Here is a 15,922-nt window from a genome sequence, read left to right as displayed (position 1 = left end):
TATTCATGGGTACAAGAAATATCAGCTGTAGTTTTGTATGCACACGTCTATTATTCAGTAGAGAAGCAATGGTGAAATAAATAAATACATAAATAAATCAGTCCTTTGTTTTTCTGTTGCTAACTTGTTTGTGGTTGAACTGAATATCTTTGAGTTGTGGACAAAACAAGATATTTGAGGATGTCATCTTGAAACAATCAACACTTTTGACCATCTTCCAACATTATATAGGTAAACAACAATTAATCAAGAAAATAATATGACTGATTAAAGGGAAAGTTCACCCAAAAATGGAAATTCATTCCTTACCTACTTAGCCTCATGCCGATTGAAGGTCAGGTTTATTATGTTAGTTCACAAAATGCTGCTGGAGTTTCACAGGAAAAGAGTGTTGCACTATCTCCCAAACAATGGTGGAAGTGAATGGTGACTGCTCGTTTGGTGTAATTCAAGTTTCCTAAAGCCCTGGCATGCTGTTCGCTTGCGTGTGCACACTGTCACACCACACACACCCAATTCAGACCGTGTGCATGTGAACGCAGCTCTAAGCTAAGGATCTACAGTGAAGATTTTGGCTAAAAACATGGAGGCATTTTATGTTTTTATTCTGTTGTTTTTTTATGTTTGAAAACTGGTTACCATTCACTTCGGTTGTTCAAAGGATTCTGCAAAGCTGTTTTCCTGTGAAACTCCAGCAGTATTTTGTGGACTAAAAAAACTAAACCTAACCTTGAGAGTGAGTAGATAAGGACTGAATTTTCATTTTAAGGTGAACTACTCCTTTAATGAAGCATGAAAACAGTCGTTAGTTCCTGTCCATCCCACTACAAAGTACCAGTACACAAGCAGCAGCAGTTACGCACTTATTTTGAAAGTTACACCGGAAGAAGTAGACCAAGCTAGTTTGCCGACTTGGCTCTTGTCTTTCTCGCTCGTCTCCATTCAGAGTAGTCGGCAGAGATTCCAGCAGACAGACACACAGACACATAGACACACAGACACAGGTGAAGATGCCTTTCATAGAGCTGCAGAGTAACCTCCCGGCCGCCTCCTTCTCTGAGGAGTTCGTGAAGAAGCTGAGCTGCAGCGCTGCGGCCGCTCTGGGGAAGCCAGAGGACGTGAGTACATCCCGGGTACACCTCACTGCGAACCCCGTGTCAGAGCTACATGTGCGGCTCTGTACTGCAGCACAGCTGGGTTACATTAGCTCTGCACATGGATGTCAACGTGTTCACATGTGCTTCTCCGGGGACGACGCCTACAGCAGGATTATGTTCATTATGTGATGTTAGGACACATCCACTCGTGCCAGAATTCTCGATTCTAATTGGCTGGAAGTGTCCACTAATTTCTAGTAAAGGGACAAATGTAGTGCATTCAGGTGCTCCTCGGACGGTCCCAGTTTCCGAGATGGGAAGTTGTTCCGACTGTGGTGTGTTCATGTGCATTTAAAGTGGAAACGATATGGATGCTAAAAGTAAAGTTAGGGGACTTGTTATCAGGAGTAATGCTAATAAATATCATTCCTAATTAACCCAGGTTACTCTGTTGACAGTAACTAACAGTAAATAACGTGGCCAAAAGTGTTATGTAATACGTGAATTAATAAAAAGTTATAAACCAAATCCTCTATATAACAACTCGGCAACTGGTGTTACAAATTGTTCTCCGACTTTCCGAGATGTTGTTACGTCTTGAGGGGGCGTTCACGTGAATTTTGCCAGTTCGGGATTCATTTTTCCGACACCACCTGAATGCACTATAACTGGGCACATGACACAAGTATTTGTACTTGTGCATGAACGCTTCAGTGTCAACTCAAGGTGAGGACAGACGATGGGGCGTAGAGCTGGCCTTATTTATCTTTTGATTATTTGTGCTCGGTCATATATACTCAATAATGTGACATCACTGGTGGCAAAAGTACATATATTTATACTACAGTGTAAAATTGCTTTGTTACAAGTAAAAGTCTTGCATTCAAAATCTTATTATCTTAGAATTCGCATTCAACTATGCCGAAAGTAGAAGTAATAATAAGACTATTACATAGCCAATTTTAGTATCATAATTTTTATTATTAATTCATTAATATGTAACCCGCTTTAATGTTGCAGCTGGTCAACATGGGGCTAAATTGTAATTCCATAACCTATTATACCATAATTTTTTATTTATATTTTGTAGTAAAGGGACAATTCACGCCTATATTCCATCTTTTGCAGTGATCCTTCAAAAGTGTTTAACACCTGTGACAAAGATATGTAATTGAGGCAGGATATTTGACGGTTTGACAATCAACTTTCTTGTCCAAAATGACTTCAGGGCACTGAAGTAGTAAACCTTAACTGGTATTTTCAATAATCATAAATAACTACTAATAAAAATCACAAATAGAGCAAAATATATATTAAACCTGAATTAAGAAAAATGATCAAATATACATGAAATGCTGCCTATAAAGCTAACAAATAAACACAGTCTGCATTATGGTCTGTTTTAAAAACAAAGTTTTCATATCGGCACATTTCCAACATGTATGCTGATACTGGTATAGATCGATATAGTTCTGATAAATATCCTCTGATGTAACAGTCAACAGGCTCTTCTCCATTTAAACTTTCCCTTTTAAAAGTTTAATGCAGTAACTTTTACTTGAGTAGTTACATTTTAACCTGTTTTTACTTTTTACCACTGCTAGTTTACACTACAGTAAACAAGTAACAAAACTTTTACTTGAGTACTTGAAGTAACACTAGCTGACTGTTTTTTAGTCCCATTACATTGGAGAGAAGGCAGATATCATTACAGCCGATATCTCCAAAACTCTGCAACTCACACCAAAACTATCTAGATGGATAAACAGCACTACAAGCCAGGGAAAACATATGGATTTTTGGTTTTGGGGTGAACTGTCCCTTTAATAATTGAAATGTGTAAAGTAATTAGTAACTAAGGCTATCAAATAAGTATAGTAGAGTACATAGTAAAATATTTGACCCCAAAATGTAGTGGAATAGAAGTATAAAATAGCATGAACAAATACCTCGTAACTGCACTTTAGTACAGAACTTAAGTAAATGTACTTAGTTGTACATACTTAAATGTCATGTTTTGCTTGATGGACGGTTCAAAATTCTGCATCATAGCAGAGTTTAAAAAATCAGTTCAGATTTATATTCACATCATTAATTTTTTGGCATGTTTGATAAAAATGACTTTATAATGATTATCATCTTTGCAGATTGAATTTTCCAGCCAGCAGCTAATTAATTTATTCAGCTCTAATGTACGTGTGTATACATGGTTACACATTAACATGACATGTTGTTTAATATGGACATAATCATATGGAGTAATTATATTCATAGTTGTATGTACATTAATATATTAAGATATACATTATTGAAATTTTAGATTTAGATCATTTTTGCATGTATTTAAAGATGACTATAGGCAGACTGGAGTTCTTCACTCTAACTTTGTTGCTCGTGGACACTTGGACAGGCTGTCACACACAGGACAATGAACTCTGACCTTGTGGAAGAGAGCTGTGCTCACCTCGTCTTTCTGTCATTGCTGTGACTTTGAAATGAAGCTCCTCCTCCCCTCTCTGTCATGCTGATCCATTATTCACCTCATGGTTGACATGGTGGTGTTTGTGTTTCAGAGGATGAACGTGGTGGTGAAGCCCGGCTTGCCCATGCTGATAGCTGGCTCTTGCTCTCCGTGTGTGATGCTGTCGGTGTCGGCCATCGGTGTGACCGACACTGCTGACAAGAACAAGGAGCACAGTGCCAAGCTGTTTGAGTTTCTGACCAGAGAACTCGGTCTGACTGAAGACAGGTGAGCTCTCAGGACGTCACTGCTCTGCTGGTTTATATGGTCTGACTGTGTCCTTATAGAAACAGCTCTGAGTTCAGCTACAGGTCAGTAGCTTTTAACTCTTCTGCTGACCTTTTAGCCCTAAAATCAGTTATAATGTAATATAAAGTCCAGCTTGAGTTGATCAGTCTGTTAACAAGACATAGCAGAAAGTTGCACACATTTATCAGCTCAGGGTTGTGATACAAAGACTGTTGTGTCTTTAGCTTAAATTCAGCACATACAGTATGTCACCTTGTTCTGATCTTTTTGGTGCCATCATTATTCTTTGTTTATAGTGTAGCTGCTCTCATTTTGTCTGCAGCCAGGCTACAACATGCATTAGCATCAAGGACGCTACTAGAGGAAGAGTATCAGGGTCAGGCATAGGGGAGAAATGAGAGGAAGATTGTTTTTATTTTGCACTTTGAGAATGGAGCTGAAATGTTGGGGGAATAGTCACAACACTGAGAATGAAGTTGAAATGTCGACGATAAGGTCATGAAAAAAGGGCGAAATGGGTGAAATGATGAAACTAAAGTCAAAATGATAAGAATAAAGAAAAAAAATGTTGAAAAAATTAAATTGAAATGCAGAAAATAACAGTGCAATGTTGAGAATAAAGTTGAAAAGTTGAGAAAAAAGGCGAAATGATGAGAATGAAGTCAGAATAAAGAGGATAAAGTTGAAATGTCCAGAAAAAAAGTCAAAATGCCAAGAATAAGGCAAATATGTTGAATAAAGTCAAAATGTTGGGAAATAAAGTTGAAATGTCGGGAAAAAATGTAAATGTCTAGAAGAAAAAAATCTAGATGAAAATAAAGTAAAAATGTTGAATAAAAAGAACTTTAAATGCTGAAAATAATGTTGCAATGTTGAGAATAATGTTGAAATGACAAGAATGAAGTCGAAATGATGAGTAAATTTGAAATGTTAGGGCAAAAGTCAAGATTTTAAAAAAGCTGAAATGTTGACAATAAAATTGAAATTATGAAAATTAAGTTGAAATGGTGAATTAAGTCAAAAGGACAAGAATAAGATCTAAATGTTGAGAATAAAGTCAAAATCTTGAGAATAAAGTTGCTATGTTGAAAAAAAGTTGAAATTGTATTTTCACTTCCTTGTGCCTGGCCTTAATTCTCTACCATCCCCCACAGATCCACTCAATTCAATTCAACTCATTTCAAATTGCTTTATGGCATGATGTAACTGTACATACTGCCAAAGCAAAGCATTTCTCAAAAAACTTCTAAACATAAAAAATGCTGGACATTTTCACTCCATTTCTCTACATGAAACTGTGTTACCAGATTGGTCAGTTTTCTCACAGGAAGTGATTCATCATAACTTCAACTAACTCTCAGAACCAAGAGCAGCTCGAGGCAGCTGAGGAGCTCTGAGTTGCCTCATCGCCCTGCAGTCTGTGTCCATATTTAAATGAATGCACTGGGTAAATGATTGACATCTCTGTTCTCATTTACAGGGTTGTAATTGTGTTCCACGCGCTGCAGCCTCACCAGGTCGGGAAGAAGGGAACCGTCATGAGCTTCTTGTGAAGGATGTTGTAGTTTGTGACGCATCTCACAGTCATTCCTAAAACCAGAAGAGGACAGATTAGATCAGTATTATTACACACTGAAGTCAGCATCTTACAGGTCATTAACAGGTCTGAAGCATGTCGTTCCTACAACTTTAACATGTTAATCAGAATAATTCAAAGACAGCCACTGGTAGCATTCCTTGTATGAAAAAGATCAGATGAAAACCACATGGATCAAAAGATGAACATCTCAATCAGAATGGAAAGTTTTTAACCTAAAATATTGACTTGCTATCATGAGGCCTAATCTGCTCAAATGTTGCTGAAATGAAAGATTTCTATATATTTTCATTAAAGACATGGTAAAAAAAAAAACCATCCTTATTCTTTTAATGTCATGAATTTGTTTTGGGAGGCTTTTTATTAAATAAAAAAATAAGTTGAAATAGTTAATTTAGTTTTTGATTGTTGATAATTAAATTTTCTACACAAAGCACTTAAATAAACAGATGTCTTTTAAAATCCAAACTCAGAGTCCTCTGACCTTTTTTCTCTGATATGTGTGTCTTTTGTTTTTGCTCGCAAGCAGATGTTTCTATTAAACGTATTTTGTGCGAGTTTTGATTTTTACTCTTCAATTATGTTAGAAAATATATTTTAAAAGATCAGACTCTTCAATATTAAGCCTTGTAATGGGCCAACCTCCTAGTTCTTACATTTACAATGTACATGTCAACTCCATCCGATGGGGAAAAAAAAGTTGACAATGACACATCTGTATTCCTGCCTTTTTTTAAACCAGGAAGTGAGACACATTATTATATTATTATTATTAGGTATTGTCAGATTTTGAAGGCTTTTGACACATTTTTAAATTTTTTGAAGTTGTGAATTCTTGTCTGGGACAAAGCTGTTTTCTGACACAGCGCAAGTTTAGAAATGAAAGAAACTAAAGCAACCCAAAACACTTCATGAGAGAAATAAAACAACTTTTGGTAGGACATGATTTGCTCCAGTTCTCAAGAATGGGTCATTAATAAGTTCACAAATTTTGATGAACTGATGTTTGTATTCTAATGTGACTTGACTGTGCTGGCATCACAGCTGTTAGTGGTAACAAATACAGCCCACAACAGTTTATTCACAGGCTGTAGAATAATCAGTCAGTACGTTTAAAGGACCAGTGTGTAGGATTTAGTAGCATCTAGTGGTGAGCTTGCAGATTTGAAACACCTTGTAGATACCTTCTGTAGATATAAAAGGTTCATTATAAGGTAAAGAAAACACAACAGTTCTTATTTTCAGGTGATTATAGACAACATAAAATAAAAACTGACAGTAAAACAGCCTAAATCTTACACACTGGACCTCTAAATTTTTACGTAGATGATAGTTTCTTGTTTGAAACTGAATAACAGTGTTACACAACCACTCATTTGTGGTGCAATGACAAACAGCAGAAACCTAGTGAGATTATATAAGCATCTGTGGCCTTCCACCCAGTGCTCCTCAGTATTGTGTGTGGTTAGTGGTTAAACTTCACACCGCTGGACACAGAGAGTACAGAGATGAAGCAAGAGGATTCACTCTTTAACTGCTTTCACTGGATTCTTGTCTGCAGGACAAATCCCTGAGGCCAAAATGATATTTCCTACACCTGTGACTACACAAGAGTCCACCATGACGTGAGTTTCGTCATCAGAGGGTGTATGCACATGTATGGAGCTTCACTGACCTCCAATATGTTGTAACCAAACGGTCTTATCTACAAGATTGCTACGCTACATTAAAGGGACAGTTCACCCCTAAATCAAAAATGTATATAATTCCCCTGGTCTGTAGTGGTGTTTATCAGTTTGAATTATTTTGGTGTGATTTGCAGAGTTTTGGAGATATTTGCCACAGAGATGTCTGCCTTCTTTCCAGTATAGTTGGACTAAATGGCAATCAGCTTGTGGTGCTCAAAGCACCAAAAAATACATTTGAGAAATTTCTCTTTCCAAAAATCATGACCTCGTTACTCACAATATTCACAGAGCAGTTCATGTGAGCAGTTTCATGTAGGAACTACTTTATTTCTAGTAGAAAAGAGTAGTTCTAGTAGATTCTGCAGAAGAAAGAAAATAGTTCCACACAAAACTGTTCACAAAAAGGTCTGTGGATTATGTTGAGTAACTGGGTCATGATCTGTGGAAAGAGACATTGGTGTTGCTTCTTTAAGCCCCACAAGACTAGTGTCATCTAGTTCAATGATATCTCTACAGCCCAAGCAACTCACACCAAAAAAATGTTGATTGATAAAATAGGAAGAATATGTATTGTATTTGATTTTGGGGTGTACTGTCCCTTTAAAGATGGGGTTGTGCTATTCTAATCCAATACACTTAAACTGATATTGATTAGCCAGATTAACACTGTTTGCGTTAAAGGAGTGATATAATGTTGAGTTGGCTCAGACTCAAGGAGAAGCAGCAGGAGCAGAGAAGTTTTGTCGGTTTGTGGAATTAATTAATTGGGTAATTTTCATAATAAATCTTTGAGCACAAACATGCCCGTTTCAAACCAAATACAGGGAAGTGAATGGCCAGAAGGGGGAAACTCCACCGGCTGCAAAAATAATATTCTGCTAATATTTCTGATCCACTGTGACACGTCTTGGTCCTCCATACAGTGAATCTCTGTAGAGTCTCTGCTCTCAGACAGCAGCACTCTTTGTCAAGTAAAGGTTTGTGTATTTTGCAAACTGAAGTTTCACACAACTGTTGGAGCAACTGAACTGCACAGGTTCTTCCCAACTTCCTACACATTGTTTTCAGAGGTAACATTGTATAAAAAGTAAGTGTAAAAGTAGAAAATTGTAAACTTCATATGATGGCTCGGATTAATTCACGCTCATACTCACGGTGGATTCGTCCACACAGCATGATGTTTATTTTGTAAATGATGGTCGTATTTAGAGTAAAATAAAGCAGGGTATGTTTTAGTGTGGAGTGACTCTGTGATAGTAGTAATATCATTAAAATAGCAGGGGCTCACAAAACTCAGATCAAACTGTCAGTTAGGCCGTGGTGATCAAATAAGAAGACTCTGTCACGTTGTCACATTGCATATTTCTGACTAAAATGTTTTTAGAAACATGTTTTAGTGTACTACTTAGCTGTAATACAAGACAGATGGTGACCAGATGGCTGCCATTGTGGGTCAGTGTACTGTGAAGTTGTAATACAATACATATTGTGGACACACGGTCACTGTTTCCTGCTAAAGCCAAAATCAAGCACTGCAGAACTTGCAGTACATCACCCACCAGCTCCAGCAGTTGTCAGTACTGCACATGCTCTGGTTGCAAATAAACAAGATGGTGGCCAACATAATGCTGGTTGGTTCACCCCTGGCTCTTGCACACACTCACTCAGCATGCTAGATCATTTCCACAATTTAGAGGTCCAGAAACAGGCACTGAGGCAACATAACACTCAGACCCTGATGTTTCATCCAGTGTCATCATTATCAATTTTAATTTACCAATAGTTTAGGATCAAATAGTGAGGCGAGTCATGTCCCTTTTGGTGGATGGTGATGGCACTTAACTAAAATATGAACTGAAGGCAATGGCAAGAGACAAATTATTTTTTTGTTCCTGTTTTAACTATATCATGAACTACACATATGATTTTTATTTAATTAAAAGATTTATGCAAGTCATGAAAGTTGCAGTTTGTTGTAAAACTGAAAAAGCTACCGTTAGCCACTGAAGCATTGATGACCCTGTGTTGGTTTTATTTGTTCTTTCACTTCATGGCTGATAAAAGGACCAGCAGTCGCTGATAAAACACTTCAGGTAAGATAACCTTACAGAGAGTGTTGAAGACGTATACTGTGGGAGACAATGTATTTTATATAAAACTTAACTGAAGTACGACAAACCTATGAAAAATAGCAGCTTTCTTGGCTTGTAAAATTATTGTTTCAATTGATGAACACCATATCTATCATTGGAGGCACAATTCAAACCGTAACAACAAATAATTTTTCTCTTGCCATAGACTACTGTTCATATTGTTTTACAAAGTATGGTCCCATGGGGCTCATGGAAGGGGAGGGACTTAACCTCTGTATATGCACCAAACTAATGGAGACTGCTGGTTTCGGGTAAGTTATCAGGACACGTCAATTCCAGTCAACAGTTGAACCATTGTCCCTAAAAGACTACAACTGCCATTAAGGCTTATGTAATTAAAACCTTGTTCGCGGCATATTGGTATGAAATAGAGGTGTAAACAGAGGTGTTAGGTCAAATACAGTCAGGGTGCTGCTGTTGTACATTTTGGCAATAGACGTAAAATAGAACTAGACAATGCATTGCTGCCAATTTTTTTCCCAGTGTCCACCAGAGGTGTTGCAGCAAAAAAAAATCCCCACTGCCTCAAAAAGCAGGGCAGGGAACACTACTGTACATATTCAGTGGTCCATATAACCAGGGCTCATGCACCATGTGAGTAACTCTCATTGGACTGAATGGGCGCCATCTTTGTGTACACTGGTTTATTATAAGACATCTATCTTAATTAGTATCATTGGTGACACCCTGTTAACATACTATTTCATATCAATATGGCGGCTGTGAAAAAGCTACAGTAGTGATTATAATTTATCTTCCAGTGTGAAAACATAATCCATGATTATGTTCGACATGGTAGAGATGCCTGTGAGAAAGCATCGTCTAGCTGAGGTTTGCGGGTCAGAGGCTGCCAGCTAGTAAAGGGGGCGTCACTTCTCCCTGTGTGCCGCTGAATTTGGAGGGACGTGAACTATCTTTAGTCAAATAAAGGATCTTTGGTGCATCGAAGTCACGTCCAGTGTAGAAGTTGTTTCAGTTCAGAGTAAACGACATAAGAAGAAGCCGTGTTGTATACAGACGCAGTAATGGCGTTGGAGCTGTACTTGGACCTGTACTCTCAGCCCTGCCGCTCAGTTTATATCTTCGCCAAGAAGAACAACATCCCGTTTGAATTCAAGCAACTGTCGCTGATGAACGGTGAGTTCATGTTCACATGTGGAGCAAGGAAAACTTTTTCTGCATGAGAAGGGATGGACTGACTTTAACTCTCTTTAGCGTAACAGAGTGGATGCAGGTGTGTTTTGATTTTTTTTTAGTTTTGAGTATTTTCACAAGTTGTGTTCAGGGCCGCAGGAGGCAGAGCTCCAGTGTTCACTCTGCAACCCGCTGCTGTGATTTCTGAGGAACGTTTAGCCTCCACGTTAAAGAGACAGCTCACCTCAAAATCAAAAGTGTTTATTTATCCATTTTGATAGTGTGATGTGAGTTTTGGAGATATCAGCCATGGAGATATCTGCCTTATCTCCAATATAATGGCACTAGATGGCACTTTGCCTGTTGGTAAGATAAGATATTACTTTATTAGTCCCACAACTAGGAAATATGAAGCAGTAAAATGGAATAATGAATAAGTAAACAAGCATAGTAAGCAGGAGAAAATATCAAAATAGAAACAATAAAAGAAATAAAACAGAGCAATGTAAACAAGAAGAAATCTAAAAAAGTATATGTAAACTAGAGAAAATATATTAAAAAAAAAAACATATCTAGTATGGGCAATTAGCAGACTCAACAGTTGTGTTTGCAAACATCTCTACAGAGATGAAAAGAAACTCTGTATTACAGGTAAGAGGAAAAATATGTTTTTTTTAATTTGGGGGTGAACTGTCCCTTTCATGTTTGTTGCATCATATACAGTCACTGACTTTTTATTTGTTTACAGTCTTGTTTTAATAGTCTGTGGTTGTACATTATAGGGCCTAACTGATACTGGATTTTGGAGGCAGATGACGATACTGATATTAAGGAGTAAAACAATATACTGGCCGATATTCTTTATACAGAATATAGAATATATACATGAACACATTTTTTTGCAATGATCCCTCTAAAATGGTTAAAACTTATAACAAAGATACAGTATGTAATGAAGGCAGGATTTTTGACAGTTTGACAATAAACTTTATTGTCCAAAATGATTTCAGGCACTGAAACAGTAAACTTAATAATTATATATGGCAAAATGTATATTAAACCTGAAGAAAATGATCAAATGTACATGAAATGCTGCCTATAAAGCTAAAAAATAAACACAATCTGCATTATGGTCTGTTTTAAAAACAGAAAGTTTTCATTTTGGCACATATTCACAACATGAATGCTGATGCTGGTGTAGGTCGATATAGTTCTGATAAATATCAGTCAACCAATATATCGGTCAGGCTCTTCTCCATTTAGACTTTCCCTTGTAAAAGTTTAATGCTTTAACCTTTACTTGAGTAGTTACATTTTAACCTGAGCTACTTTTTACTACTGCTAGTTTACACTACAGTGCTTAACTTTTACTTGAGTGCAATGTTACATCCCTGCAATGACACAGTTTGAGATCAGACTTAAGAATACAGATACAGAATACAGATTCCAGAGTAAAACTTTTGCTGCTGCCACTGACTTGAGCCAGACGTGTGTGTTTCAGGTGAGCAGTATGGAGAGGAGTTTGGGAAAATCAACCTGATAAGAAAAGTCCCCGCTCTGCGAGATGGAGACTTCTGCCTGGCTGAAAGGTGATTACTTTCATGTTCCTCGACATACATCATTAAACAATGTGTGTGTGTGTGTGTGTGTGTGTTGGTCATTAGTGCCGTTTGCCTCTGCAGCACCGCCATCCTGCAGTATCTGGCGGAGAAGTTTAAGACTCCAGACTTCTGGTACCCAGCTGACCTCCAGCAGCGCGCTCGCGTCAATGAGTATCTGTCATGGCAGCACATGGCCATCCGTATGCAGGGATCCAAGATGTTCTGGCTCCGGGTATGTTCACTGACACCTGTCACAGTGTCCTCTTTGTTAAAGCGATAGTTTGGATTGTGTGAGGTACTTACCCACAATCAGTGTGTTATCTGTAGTAGATGGTGGGCAAGTTTTGAGAAGCAGCAGGAGTACTGGTGTAGGAAGCTCAGAATCACACTTACAATACTAAAAGTATAAATGAGGTTGAAGTAAGAACTGTCATCAAACAATAGAAGATGGACAATAACATTTTCTGTAAACTTTTATAAAAATAATAATATAAAAACAGTAGAAGCAGTGTGACTGTTCTTTTAAATAGATGTAAGCTCTACAGTTTTATGCAGGAGGGCAAATTGCTTGCTGAGAAGCTAAGCAATGTCCTCCTGTGGACAGTGTCGGCAGCAAAACTTTGACATTTTAGACACTTCAAGATCAATCTCAATGTAAGTTGATATTGTTACCTTGTTGGCTTGTCTGTCAGATAGATTTTTCCAACAGCCAAATGTCTCCAAAGCAACCAGACTCCATTTTACCTGCAGAAAACAAGAGTTGTTCTACTGCTGCCTCGATCACTGTTAGTTTGTGTGACTTTGGTGAATCTGAACTGGCCCTTTAAAACACAGAAGTCACACAATAATTACAAACGAGCAAACAGATCGAGGCAGCGGTAAACAAACCACTCCTGTGTTCTGCGAGGTAAAATTACTGATTTTCTGAGTTTGGTTGGTTTGGAGATTGTGTTATTTGGCTTATATAACGGCAGTTTCTTGTTAGAAAAGTCCGTCTGACAGTTAAAAAATTCCCTTAGAGTGCAGACTTTTCCCTTCAGGCGAGCGATATCAGCTGGAAGGAAAACACCAGGTCAGTGTTGTTCTAAGTTAGAGCCACTGATGGAGGTTTCCTGCTGCTCTCCATTGTTATGTTGTGTCCTGTTTCATTTTCTTATCATTCCTTCATGTTGACATGAAGATAAAACTGTGAATACAGCACATTCTTTGCATGACCAGTGTTAGACTTTCATTCATTGTATCTTAAATGTGTCAGTGAGCCTGTGCAGAGACCGTCGGTCTGAAGTCTTGTGATTAGAATCATTTATGTATCAGCGACAGGCTCATTTACGGAGTTTAATGGTGTGTTATTTCATCTGCACTTTCCGGAGATTCAATCAGACTGTTTGTGTTTGGCCTGTAGCTTATGATTCCCAAAGTCCTGGGCGTGGACGTCCCACAGGACAAACTGGACGCAGCCTTGGAGGATCTGAACGGCTCACTGAAACTCATCGAAGACAAGTTCATCCAGGACAAGCCCTTCATCGCAGGAGATCACATCTCACTGGCTGACCTGGTCGCCATTGTGGAAATCATGCAGGTGTGTGGACAGGTTCTTCCACAGTCGAGCTTCAGAGTAGTGATAAAGGGCCATGCCAGAGTTTTTGTGCATTTTAGCCCATGTACATGCCTACCAACCAGTTTTTGAAAGAATACCACAATGTTTTATATATTTGAATGTGTTTTACCTAATTTCAATTTGTTTGACTCGACTTGATACAGGTATTTGGTGGGTGTTTGAAATTTTTATGCTAGTGCCAAAACGGTACCTGAGATTCAGCCCCAGTACAGTTATTAGACCAGAATAACTGATAGATGTGAAATGGACAGACAAAACAGAGTTCAAATTAATGCTGAATTTTTGTCAAATGAGTAGGTGTCTGTTTCTGAGTAACAGGAAATCATTAATGATCTTGTAGAAGGTGTAGATGTTTATAACTGTTAAATTGAGCAAAATGTTAATGGAGTTTGGCAGCAGTGAGACAGGCAGCCACTGAACTTATCGTCCAGAGTGTGTTATTTTAGGGCAGTGGGCTTTTGTTTTCAGGGTAATGGCGTTAACTTTGCATTTACAGACAACTGACAGTTATAATCAGCTGATCAGCTACAGTGGAGGATCCTGCATTCCTGCAGAGGTCCTGTAGCCTGTCTGTATCTGCCATGTCTGAGGAAACAACTCGCTACAACCATGGATTGTATATTAAACAGGATTGTGTGCACAATGCCTACATATTCTCTCTACCTACTCAATTAATAATTATTCTCTCTACCTCCTACTCAATTAACAAAAGCTCTCAAAGAAGTCTGGACTCTGGTTCGGTCTTCACCAGCTCTTCTTTAAATCTGCATGGAACCATGTTTCCACAAGGGCTGACCTGAATGATTTGAAGCTTCTACATTTACTGCAGTGTTGTTGTCTACATTGTGCATGCAGAGTAGAAATACACATTCTTAAACCATTATTCTTATTTAGCTTTGATTTAGAAGGCCTACAGAGTTGACATGTTACAGTTGAGACACATCTGATAGCAATATTATTTAATGAATTTGTCGAAAAATAAAAAGTTTACCAATACCAGTATTACAGGAAGTCAGACAGGGGTCAGTAGGTATTGTTAGTTTTACAGTCTGAAAGCTTTTTTTTAACTTATTTTTAAATAGTTTGAAGTTGTGAACAGGGCTGTTTTCTGACATAAAGCAAGTTTAGAAAAAAAAAATTAAGTAAACCACACACACACACACACACACACACACACACACACACACACACACACACACACACACACACACACACACACACACACACACATATATAAATCCTTAAAGACTAAAGTTTTTATTTTTCAAGAAAAATGGAATCAGAGTTTTGGTGCTAATAATTTGTATAGTTTTTGTTTGTAGGATATTATTTATCCCAGTTCTCAAGAAATTGAATTATAATATTTCTCAATTTTACAGTTAAGATAGTAGTACTGATAGAGTCTATTTTAGCACTGATGAGGGATGATTTTGGGATTTGGATGAAGAGTCCTCCTTCTCTCTGATAGCCTGTGGGCTCTGGCCTGGACGTGTTTGAGGGGAGACCCAAGCTGAGCGCCTGGCGGGACAGAGTCCGGGCCGCCATCGGAAACGAGCTGTTTGACGACGCCCACCGCACCATCCTGGCAGCCCAGGAGAGCGTGAAGCTGATGGACGCCAGCAAGATGCAGTTTTTCAAGCCCAAGATCCTCAGGTTGTTCATGTGAAGAGGAGAACCCTGGATCTGTTAGCAAAGTTTGTTCTGCAGAGAATACACATAACATTGTGTGTCAGTGTTACTTATAAACTGGATAATACACAATATACATTCCAAGCTTGTTGAATGGATAATTCCCTTTTTGAAACGAAATGAAAAGCAGTAGAATGTTTTGTTGTGACAAAAAGACTCGGAAAAATAGGCCAGTAAGGTCTGGGCTTAAAGCCACAACACCCTAAAAACCTTAATAAAAAAACACTGTTATCACTTGTACATTTTCAAAGTTCAAAACCATAAAAAAGAAGAATCAGGCAAAGTCTGGAAAAATCACTGGAGGAGCAACAAAGTTCTGCCACACAAAGTTTATTGATCTCTCTAGGTAGAAAAATCAACAAGCTTGAGTCAAACCCAGGTTTAGACTGAAGAAAGAGGTGCAAAACACCTTGTTATATACTGTTTAGGAGGCTCTAGGAGCCTCCTCCCACTTTGAACATTTTGGCTTACAGTCAAACATATTTGTGTATTAAATTTTACCTTATGGAATCATAATAACATTCATTTTCTAGCAAATTGCTACTTCCCTTAGGTTTGCATACATTAATCTCATA

General features: G+C 38.0%; 2 protein-coding genes across 2 annotated transcripts; both read left to right on the top strand.

Annotated features, from left to right (window-relative positions):
* Positions 1 to 985: 985 nt before the first annotated feature.
* On the top strand, positions 986 to 5,932 carry ddt (D-dopachrome tautomerase). The gene is made up of 3 exons (XM_084716175.1): positions 986 to 1,118; positions 3,671 to 3,846; positions 5,348 to 5,932. The coding sequence occupies exons 1-3, from the start codon at positions 1,011 to 1,013 to the stop codon at positions 5,418 to 5,420; spliced, it is 357 nt and encodes a 118-aa protein (XP_084572301.1). The 5' UTR covers positions 986 to 1,010; the 3' UTR covers positions 5,421 to 5,932.
* A 4,336-nt stretch (positions 5,933 to 10,268) lies between these two features.
* gstt1b (glutathione S-transferase theta 1b) lies at positions 10,269 to 15,481 on the top strand. Its single transcript, XM_084716181.1, has 5 exons — positions 10,269 to 10,442; positions 11,941 to 12,028; positions 12,122 to 12,272; positions 13,443 to 13,619; positions 15,127 to 15,481. The coding sequence occupies exons 1-5, from the start codon at positions 10,331 to 10,333 to the stop codon at positions 15,322 to 15,324; spliced, it is 726 nt and encodes a 241-aa protein (XP_084572307.1). The 5' UTR covers positions 10,269 to 10,330; the 3' UTR covers positions 15,325 to 15,481.
* The last annotated feature ends 441 nt before the right edge of the window (positions 15,482 to 15,922 follow it).

This window comes from Lutjanus erythropterus, chromosome 3, assembly GCF_056507025.1.
Source record: "Lutjanus erythropterus isolate fLutEry1 chromosome 3, fLutEry1.hap2, whole genome shotgun sequence".
NCBI lineage: Eukaryota > Metazoa > Chordata > Actinopteri > Lutjaniformes > Lutjanidae > Lutjanus > Lutjanus erythropterus.
This window is presented reverse-complemented; position numbering and strand designations above follow the sequence as displayed.